General features: G+C 37.9%; 1 protein-coding gene across 1 annotated transcript; it reads left to right on the top strand.

The window, feature by feature from the left end:
* Positions 1-214: 214 nt before the first annotated feature.
* Positions 215-1692, top strand: LOC126700951 (wall-associated receptor kinase 2-like). The gene is made up of 2 exons (XM_050399113.1): positions 215-320; positions 387-1692. The coding sequence occupies exons 1-2, from the start codon at positions 215-217 to the stop codon at positions 1595-1597; spliced, it is 1317 nt and encodes a 438-aa protein (XP_050255070.1). The 3' UTR covers positions 1598-1692.
* The last annotated feature ends 9638 nt before the right edge of the window (positions 1693-11330 follow it).

Genomic DNA, 11330 nt, shown 5'->3' with positions numbered 1-11330 from the left:
TTTTGACAGTCAGTCATGCTATACTACCTTTCTGAAAGGAAAATTAATAGCAAGGATAACATCAAAATTCAAGGTTAATTGGCTTCTTCTTACTAAGAAAGAATGTTAAGGTTTTAACAAAGGAGTCCAATTCAAAATTTTGGTTTACTAGTTCTATTTTAATTGTTATAATTTTAATATTCATGTAAGTTGGCATGAACCACAGTTAGAATCGATGGCAAATTTATATTCTGATGCAGTAGTCATTAACTACATTGTAATTCAAATATTAACTGACTCATTTTTATATGATACATATGTTAAATATTTAGTTCTTAAAGGTATTGAGAAATATAAAAGGCTTAAAAAGTTCTACAAGGTGAAAATGCATGTGTGAATATGTGTAGGTATCGGTGTTGGCCTTTTAGTCTTGCTTGTGGGAGGTTCTTGGATATATTGGGGACTGAAAAAAAGAAAGCTTATTGAGCTAAAAGAAAAATTCTTCCAACAAAATGGTGGCTTACTATTACAGCAGAAACTATCTAATCATCGAGGTTCTGTGGAGACAGCCAAAATTTATAGTGCAAAAGAGCTTGAAAAGGCCACCAACAACTATAATGAGAGCAGAATTCTTGGACAAGGAGGTTATGGTACAGTTTATAGAGGAATATTACCAAATAAAAAAGTGATTGCTATTAAGAAGTCCAAAATTGGTAGTCAGCATCAAGTTGAACAATTTATAAATGAGATAACTGTGCTTACTCAAATTATCCATCGGAATGTGGTTAAGCTATTAGGTTGTTGTTTGGAAACAGAAGTACCCTTACTAGTTTATGAATTCATCACAAATGGGACTCTTTCTGACCACATTCATGATAAAGGTCGGTCATTCTTACTTTCATGGGAAAAGCGTTTAAAAATTGCAGCAGAAACTGCAGGAGCACTTGCATACTTGCATTCTGCAACTTCTGTGCCGATCATACACAGAGATGTTAAAACCGCAAATATATTATTAGATGATCACTTCACAGCAAAAGTGTCTGACTTCGGAGCTTCTAGGTTGATTCCTCTTGATCAAACAGAATTAAACACATTGGTGCAAGGAACTTTTGGGTACATGGACCCAGAATACTTCCATACTAGTCAACTAACAGAAAAAAGTGATGTCTATAGCTTTGGTGTTGTTTTGGCAGAGCTTCTGACTGGTAGAATGGCATTTTCTTTCAGTATGCCTGAAAGTGAAAGAAATCTAGCAAAGTGCTTTGTTTCTGCAGTAAAAGACGATCGCCTATTTCAAATTCTTGAGGATCACATTGTCAATGAGGGTAATATTAAGCTACTAAAGGAAGTTGCTAATATTGCAAAATGTTGCTTAAGTGTGAGAGGTGAGGATAGGCCTTCTATGAAGGAAGTGGCAATGGAACTGGAGGGCCTGGTTATCATGGAAAAACATCCTTGGGGAAATGCTAATGTCAATACAGAAGAGATTGAGAACTTGCTCAATGCACCTACGCAATCATTCAACATTGATGTTCGCACAAATTGTTCCAGCAGTACAACTACAAGGTATGATAGCATGATAAACCAAGTATTGAAACCGTTGGATGGCGGGAGATGATTAGTTAGTCCACCGTAGTATACTTGCATCAATTGAAACTAAATTATTTATATATGTAATATTTAGCTACAATCATTATAGATTAAATGATAGAATTGGAGATGCAATTGAACTTATGTATGACATTATATTTGAATATGTAGATTGGTTCGTTAATTTTGTGTATGACATTATACACACATTGTAGACCAGATAAAATTTTGGCACATGGTGAAAGGAACATGCATTCCAACCGAAATGTCTTTGTGGTATTTTTTTTTTCTTTTTTTGAAAATTTAATAATTAGAAGAGGAAAATTTGAATCTAGAACGTTTTTACTGAAAACATTAAGTACAAATTGAGTTACAAGACTCTTGATATTTTGGTAGTATTTAATATCATCTTAGTCATACTACTTGATATTCTAACTTTTTGAACGTTATTGACTTAGCTTAAAACTCTTTTAAAATTATTCCTTAATCTTCTCAACCATATCAAGAAAATATTTGAACTTCTACATATTACAATAATTTCCATTAACACATTGCAATTGACCCCTGAAGATTAGAGAATTATATATAAGGTCCCATTACTTACAATTTTATATATTTGTCCTTCAACCACACTATATTCCCATAAGCCACTAGGACTAGATTAATATCATTGTCATGTTCCTAGCTTATGTAACCCTTTATATCTTGATTTCATAATTTCTATTAGACTCCAAAATATATTTGAAAAACTCTTTATATATATATATACACATACACATTAGCCTCTTCTATTTTTTTGGGGTAAAGGTTAACGATTTGCATTCATTATAATTTAAGATTACTATATTTTTCAATCACAAAAATAGCTTTGGGCATGATGAGTGCATTAATTTTTCATCACACCCCTAAATATTGTTGTGATTGAAAAATATAGTAATCTCAAATTATAATAGATACAAATCATTAACTTTTACCCAAAAAAATAGAAGAGCTGCTCAGAGGCTAGTATTTATTTAACAAATTATCACAAATATGAAATTAGTCAAATTAGTGCTACTAAAATTTGTTAATTGATTAATTTTTGAAACATTAATATAATTAGAATTAGAATTGGTAAAACATAAGTCAAATTGAATGTTTCTACATTATGGGTGTGCTCAATCTTTTATTTTTATTGGGTAAATTTTCTAGTTACTTGTTTTTAGTCACATTCGAAACTTTTGTTTTTTTTCAATGTGATGAGTCATGACCACCATATATAATGATCTGGTAAAGTAAACAATATTTGGATAATAAAAATGTATTCTAAAAATTCCATCCATCACTCATATATGATAGTGTATGACAGAGAAGATTATGATTCAACGTCTTTTATTGAGCCTTCCAATTATTTTACAACAACATTTGCAATTAACCTGTTATGTTCAGAGGCTTTTCTTTTTTCTTTTTTCTTTTTTGTTAATTATATATTTATTTTGTGCTAATAAATTTTGTAAGGTTATATGTAATGAATAAATGAGAAAAGAGGAAAATTATCTTATGAGAGATTCTCATGAAATCTCTCTCCTACAATATGTGTGGGTTTCTATACTGTCCTTACTGAACCCACCTAAAAGGTTTTGCCTTATGATAAGTTTGTTGTAATTTTGTTTAGAATTAAAAAAGAAAAAGAAAAAAAGCTTCATACAATTTATTTGTTACTAAAATTTTGACCTACCTTATTGTGAGAGACTGGGACTTTTTGGTGCCCTCTCTCAAAAAGAGATAGGCATCGGCACCTCTCTTTTGGGGTTTTGTGGAGTCGCCACTTATTTTTTATATTACAAAAAAATAATTACAATATACAATTTACATATCTGAAATACCTCAAGTTTCATTAATTGAACATATGAATACAACTTGGTAGAATATCGTTACAAGGCTTTGTTCCTAAATACAATCTATGTAAAAAATATAAAGCTTTGGTCCTAAATACAATCTACCAAAACAAAAACAAAGAACCATTCTACGAACCAAGACCTGTGGTTTAGTCTCTTCTGTATAGACATTAGCATTTCCCCAAGGATGTTTTTCCATGATAACCAAGCCCTCTAGTTCCATTGCCACTTCCCTCATAGAAGGCCTATCCTCGCATCTCACATTTAAGCACCTTTTTACAATATTAGCCAGGGGTGGAGTCAGGAATTTTTGTTTGGGGGGCCAAGTTGCAATTCTAATATATTTATCAAGACAATCTTACATACACATATACATACGCTTTTTTATTATATGCACACTTTTGTATCTGATAAGTTATATATATACACACACCAAACAACAACAAAAAGAGCTTAGTAATTTCAATCAAAATTATGTTTGGTGGCGATCTTACATAAAATAAAATTCATTTTTACTATTTTATAGTGAAATTCTTAAAAAATTTAATTCTCAATACAAATTATCAAATTTTATACTAAAGTAAGTAAAAAAAATCTTTCAATTGAACTAATGAAATTTTCAAAAACATGAATGATCCAAAACTTGGAGGAATAAGTTAGGTTTCAAACATATTTGAAGCTATCTTGCTCTAATCCATTATGTAGTAACTAAAGAGACATTTCATGTATAGTTTTAGTGACATTATTTTTTTAATGAGTCAATGACTTGTTAATTGCCACATAACTGGTTAAAAAAGATATAGATTCAAATATGTTTGGTGCCAAACTTTATCAAATATTTAACAGATACTAGCCTCATCACACGCACTTCGCGCATGCGATGAGGCTTTTTTTTTTTAGCCCAAAAAAAAAACTGTGTTTTTATTTTATATATATAATTTTTATTTTGAAAATCTAATTTATAAGTGGATAAAATAATTTGGAAATTAACAACAGAGTGGTCTTATTTTTTAGGCAATATTTTAGTGGGAGTTAGAGTTGCATTTTTACCGAATTGTCCATTAGTTTTGTCTCTACTTAAACATAGGGGTGTAGGGGTATTTTTGAACTAAAAAATGAGAAATCTAAATAAGGGAAGCCCCTTAAATAATAGTATAGATAAGAGCAAATTTTACAATAAAAAATAGAATTATGAAAAATAATGTCATGTCTCTGTAATTATTAGACCAAATTTTTTTTTTTTTAAGAGCATCATTGGTCTAAATCAAATATTTGGGGGGCCACTCTTATTTTTTAGACTAAATTTTGAAAATATTAAAATAATTATATATATATATATATTTTTTTTTTTAATTTCAAAATTTTGAGGGGCCATGGCCCCTACACCCTTACACATAGCTACGCCCCTGAAATTAGCAACTTCCTTTAGTAGCTTAATATTACCCTCATTGACAATGTTATCCTCAAGAATTTGAAGTAGACGGTCATCTTTTATTGCAGAAACAAAGTACTTTGCTAGATTTCTGTCACTTTCTGGCATATTGAAAGAAAGTGCTATCCTACCAGTTAGAAGCTCTGCCAAAATAACACCAAATCTGTAGACATCACTTTTTTCTGTTAGTTGACTAGTATGGAAGTATTCTGGGTCCATGTATCCGAAAGTTCTTTGCACCAGTGTGTTTAATTTTGTTTTATCAAGAGGAATCAACCTAGAGGCTCCAAACTCATACACTTTTGCTATGAAGTTATCATCTAATAATATATTTGCAGTTTTAACATCTCTGTGTATGATTGGCACAAAAGTTACAAAATGCAAGTATGCAAGTGCTCTTGCAGTTTTTGCTACAATCTTCAAACACTTTTCCCATGAAAGTAATAATGACCGACCATTATCATGAATGTGCTTAGAAAGAGTCCCGTTTGTGATGAATATATAAACTAGTAAGGGTACTTCTATTTCCAGACAATAACCAAATATTTTAACCACAATCTAATGGATAATTTGAGTAAGCACAATTATCTCATTTACGAATTGTTCAACCTGGCACCGACTACCAATTTTAGACTTTGTAGGGGGGCCGTTTTGGTTATATCGGGCTAGGCTACCTCCTGTGGTACTGGGTCCAAATATTCTGAGTAAGGGAGTTAAGACCGGTCCAGCTGCAACTCAATTTGGTCCGGCTTGTGCGTAAACTATGCCTCGTTCGCCAAGAGCGCGCTTACGACAGGCAGAGCTGTTTTAGATGAATCATGGCAGGCAAATTTGATAATAATAAGACAAGAGAAAGTACTTTGACTTCTTAATTAAAGTGAATAGATAATCCCTAATCAAGAAAAGATAATCACAATTTAACAACAATTACTTTTATAAAGAAAAAGCTAGGGAAATAAGCGGGTAATATATGGGTTAATCAAAAGAAGAAAGAAATCAGATCAAATCGGATCCACAGGACCAAAACCAGAGAGGGAAGAATGTATCTTCTCAACGTGAATAATTTCCTAGGGAAATCCTGCCGTGGAAATTAATCACTTTGAGGGAAACGAACTTGAATGGCTAGTGTACAAGAGAATTCTTTGTTTCTGGCAGAGAGCGGGACATTGAGAGGGAGAGAGGGAATCAACCTATTGGTGCATACCTACCACTCTAACTCTCTCTATCTTTTTTCCTTCCTTCCCTTCTAATATTCCCCTTTCTTATCTCTTTTTCTCAATCCTTGTTTTCTATTCCTCGGTTTTTCAATTTCCTATCTCGTGGTGCCGGTGTCCCCTCCATGTACATGACAAAGGGCTTCTTTTTATAGTGCCTACCGTGACCGGGTTTTACTATTTTAGCCCTTAACCACCTTTGTCTGTTTTGGGTGTACTTGCCGATCACCACTGGTCCGTCTGTGTGCCACTCCCAATCACCATATAAAAGAAAACTATTTTGTTTGTTTGTCTGTCGTGGCACCCTTCCCTGCTATGGTGTGGGTGTCTTCTCTCTCCTTATCCATCATGGCATGCATCTAGTGGTTCCAACTCAGCTTTGCTTTTTTTGGGTGGTATGTTATCCTAGCAAGACACTTCCCCCAAAAGAGCCCGAGTGGGAACCTCAGAATCAGTTTTTCCCCTCTCCCCACTGCCAAACCATGCCCTCTTACCTCTGACCCATGACCTCACCATGTTCTGTATTGGCTGGATACAGGCTAGTGAGATCTGGGCCTTGCTCGTGCCTCTCTTCCATGTATGTCCAAAATCTGCCTGCAGCTCATGCGTTTGTCGTGATTGGCCCGCATAGTCTGTCATCTATTCTTGGCTATTTTCTGGTTCCCCTTTCTTTTATGGCTTGCCCCACTTAGGGGCTGGGCCTTGCTTGATGATGGGCTTTGCCTTTCCTCAGCCCACCCTTTTTTCTGCTACCATCTCCTGCCATGCCACTCCATTATTCCTACTGTGAAGTTGTTTGCCTCAATCCTGCTGGGCCTCTTTGGGCCTGCCGTTTATTCTTCTCCCAATGGCCCAGTACGACTATTGGTTCTTTTATTACATCACTAGCGGGCTCCTGTGTCCCATTTGCTTTCTTTTGGGTGTCCTTGGCCCATTTGCTTTTCTTGGGCTTCCTTGACCCTTTTCTTAACTTTGCATTCCCATGGGCTTTTACTGAGTTCTTTGGGCTTCCCCGGCCCAATTGCATTATCCCTCATCCTTAGGGCTCATGGGCTTGCCATTAACCCCTCACTTTCTTTGCTTTCATTACTTTGAGCCTGCTGTGGCCCATTCTCACTTTCCCACATCATATACTGCCCATGGTTTGCTTTTTTCTTTCTTTTCAGGCTCCTTTAAGTCCATTTACTCCTTCAAGGCCCATTTGTTTATCTCATGGTCCTGTTATCCACTATTCCTGCCGCTTGGGCTTAATGGGTTTTCTATCTATTTACCAACTCTTTTTTGTTCGCGTTACTGGGCTTCTCCGTTCCACTTGGACTCCCAAAATGGCCATCAACAAACTTCTTAATAGCAATCACTTTGTTATCTGGTAATATTCCTCTCTAAACTGTTCCATAACCTCCTTGTCCAAGGACTTTTTTCTCATCATAGTTGTTGGTGACCTTTTCAAGCTCTTCTGCACTATAAATTCTGGCTGTCTCCATAGACCCACTATGACTAGATAGTTTTTGTTGTAGTAGTAAGCCACCATTTTGTTGGAAGAATTTTTCTTTGAGCTTGATGAGCCTTTTTTTTCTTTTTCTTTTTTCAGTCCCCAATATATCCATGAACCTCCCACAAGTAATACTAAAAGGCCAACACTAATACCTGCACACATTCAAACATGCATTTTAACGTTGCAGAAGTTTTTAACATTTTTATATATCTCGATACCTTTAAGAACTAAATATTTAACATATGTATCATATGAAAATGACTCAGTTAATATTTGAATTACAATGTAGTTAATGACTACCGCATCAGAATATATTTTCCATCGACTCTCGATTGTGGTTCACCAGTTCATGCCAATTTACATGAATCTTAAAATTATAACAATTAAGAAATAGAGAATGGAAGCAATGTTTAAGTTGGTTCGGCCTATTTAACAAATTCCTCTACAACGGATTAACTATCTTTTCTGAAGGTGTAAAAATATGGTATGACGGACCTTCATTAAATTGGACCTGATGGATCCTAGTCCATGGGCCGATAGGCAAGCCCAAGGCACAGTAGAAACCCTAGATGGGAAATACTTGTGACACACGCTTGAATCATCATAGAATCCCAAGGAAAATAGGAATCCTAGCACAAAGAGAATTCCAGAAGATACGCGCGTTAATGAAGATCTTCCCTACAAGGAAATGTCTTGTCCATCACATTTAGGACTATTCAAGAGGATTCCTATAAGGAAAAGACTTCTTCACCAAGGAAAAGACTTCTTCACCAAGGAAGAGAGGCCAACCTTCTATTACTATAAAAGCTCCAATACTCTCACAAATTAAGGTACGCATAATTTGCCCCTCTCTAACACTCTAGAGTTGTGAGAATAGTTCTAACTTGACCTTCGGAGGGTATTCGGCCGGTACCACACCGGTGCTCTCTGTTAGGTCTTCTCTCTTTTCTTTGCAGATCTAGTTACAAGCGTGCAAGGATCGTGTAGCTCACTGGTGATATTTACAGCATCATTAGTTGGCACCGTTTGTGGGGATTAGTAGCATCGTAATTGCAGCTTGTAGGCCATACAAATGCTACCTGGACAGAGGGATGCATGGTACTTACACGCTCGATGGCGACTACCAACACCGTTCAGGAAGACGAGCCACAACCTACTGCCCTAGAGAGACAGGTTTTAACCCTCACAACGGCAGTGGAGTGCCTCGCCAAACAAAACCAGACTCTAGAAGAACAGCTGCGACAAAAGAACATGGCGACGGGAAACCAAGAAGAAAATCAAGAAGGTGCTGGTGTTGATCGCAGGAACCAGGAGAGATCGGAGGGTAGTAACGCCTCAAGCAGATCGGAGTGACAAAACATAAGCCTCCCAACCCTCATGGATGTGGCTCCGCAATGAAGGAGCAGATGGAAGTTATGATGAACGCCCTCAAGGGACGAGTATCCAGCGATCTTGACAACCTAGTCAACCGAACCGACTCACCGTTCACTGCCTCCATCAATTGCTTCCCTCTACTGCATAAATTCCGCATGCTACATATAGACAGTTACGACGAAGTCAAGGATCCTTTAGATCACCGGGAGACCTTCAAGACCTTGATGCACCTTCAAGGAGTTGCAGATTAAATCATGTGTAGGGCCTTCCCTACAACACTGAAGGGTGCTGCGAGAATTTGGTTCAGTCGGTTAACGCCTGGCTCTATCAGTACTTTCAAGGAGCTGAGCGCTTAGTTCACTTCGCACTTCATCGGAGGACACAGATACAAAAAGTCAACTGCATGCTTGATGAACATCAAGCAGCGGGAGGACAAGACGCTGAGGTCCTACATAACTCGTTTCAACAAGGAGGCCCTCTCAATTGACGAGGCGGACGACAAGATACTCGTGGCAACATTCACTAATGGGCTACGAAAGGGTAAGTTCCTATTTTTTCTATACAAGAACGATCCAAAGACTATGTCACAAGTGCTTTACAGGGCTACCAAGTATATGAACGCGGAAGCTGCACTGCTGGCCCACGAGGATAAGCCTAGAAAAAGAGAAAGACAGGAGGACACAAGACAGGATAGAGGGCGCAAAGTGGCTAGGACCGAAGAACGACAGGATAATAGACGCTCCAAACCCCCCACTGGGAGATTCACAAGCTTCACCCCATTAACTACCCCAATAGATCAGGTCTTGATACAAATCAAAGACGAAGGAACCCTGATATTCCTAGGCAAGTTGAAGGGAGATCCCAGCAAGAGACCAAGGGACAAGTACTGCCGCTTCCATCGAGACCACGGGCACGACACGGCTAACTGCTACGATCTGAAACAGCAGATAGAGGCCCTTATAAGACAGGGGAAATTACAGAGGTTCGTGAGAAAGGAGAAAGCGGATCCGCCCCAAGAGCAGACCCTACGACAGGAGAATAAGCACTTAAGGCCGCCCATTGGAGACATAAGAATGATCATAGGGGGTACGACAACTTTTGGGTCATCCAAAAAAGCCAGGAAGACCTACCTAAGAATGGTCCAAAACGTCCAACTCACGGGCACTGTACCCAAGATGGCACAGATCGACAACCTCGTCATTGGATTCTTAGAAGAAGATGCTTGAAGGCTGCACCACCCGTATGATGACGCGCTTGTTATCAGCCTAAGGGTAGGAGAATACAACATGCACCGGGTTCTGGTCAACAACGGCAATTCGACAGACATCCTGTATTACCTGGCTTTTCAGCATATGAGAATTGACAGAGAACAGTTGGTCCCAGTTAATGCCCCTCTAGTTGGCTTCGGGGGGATGAGAGTGTTCCCCATCGGTGCCATCACATTGATAGTAACAGTGGGAGATTACCCCCAACAAATCACTAAGGAAGTAACATTCCTGGTGGTTGATTGTTCGTTTACAATGCCATTCTCAGACGACCCATCCTTAACTCATGGAAGGCTGTAACTTCAACCTACCATTTAATGATCAAGTTCCCAACGGATTATGGAGTAGGAGAATTGCGTGGAAATCAGGTGGCAACATGAGAATGCTATATTGTTATGCTAGAAATGGACGATCAACAGAAAACAATGTGCATAGAAGAACAACGAACAGTAGCAGAGCCAGTTGAAGAGTTAGAAGAAATAATCCTTGATGACTCAAGGCCAGAACGGACGACTGGAGTGGGTACATTGGCAAGCTGGCTGGTGCGCTAGTAGCTTACGGCATTCTTGAGAGATAATCAAGACATATTCGCCTGGAGTCACGAGGATATGCTAGGGATCGACCCTACAATCATGATTCACAAACTGAATGTATCACCCACATCCTCCCTAATCCAGCAGAAGAAATGAGTATTCACTCAGGAGCGGGACAAAGCCATTGCCGAGGAAGTACGAAAGTTGCTTGAGGCAGATTTCATCTGAGAAGTGTACTACCCTGATTGGTTGGCAAATGTCATCATGGTTAAGAAGGCCAATGGAAAATGGAGGATGTGCATAGACTTCATGGACCTCAATAAGGCCTGCCCCAAAGACAGCTATCCACTCCCTCGGATAGATAGTCTGGTAGACTCAACTGCAAGACACTAGCTTTTGAGTTTCATGGACGCTTTCTCGGGCTATAACCAAATTAAGATGGAAGAAGTCGATCAAGAGAAGACTTCTTTTGTCACCCGCTAGAGACTGTTCTGCTACAAGGTGATGCCGTTCGGACTTAAAAATACTGGAGCAACATACCAAAGATTAATGAACAAGATGTTTGCGCACC

The sequence above is a fragment of the Quercus robur genome, chromosome 9 (genome assembly GCF_932294415.1).
Source record: "Quercus robur chromosome 9, dhQueRobu3.1, whole genome shotgun sequence".
NCBI classification, from domain to species: domain Eukaryota; kingdom Viridiplantae; phylum Streptophyta; class Magnoliopsida; order Fagales; family Fagaceae; genus Quercus; species Quercus robur.
This window is presented reverse-complemented; position numbering and strand designations above follow the sequence as displayed.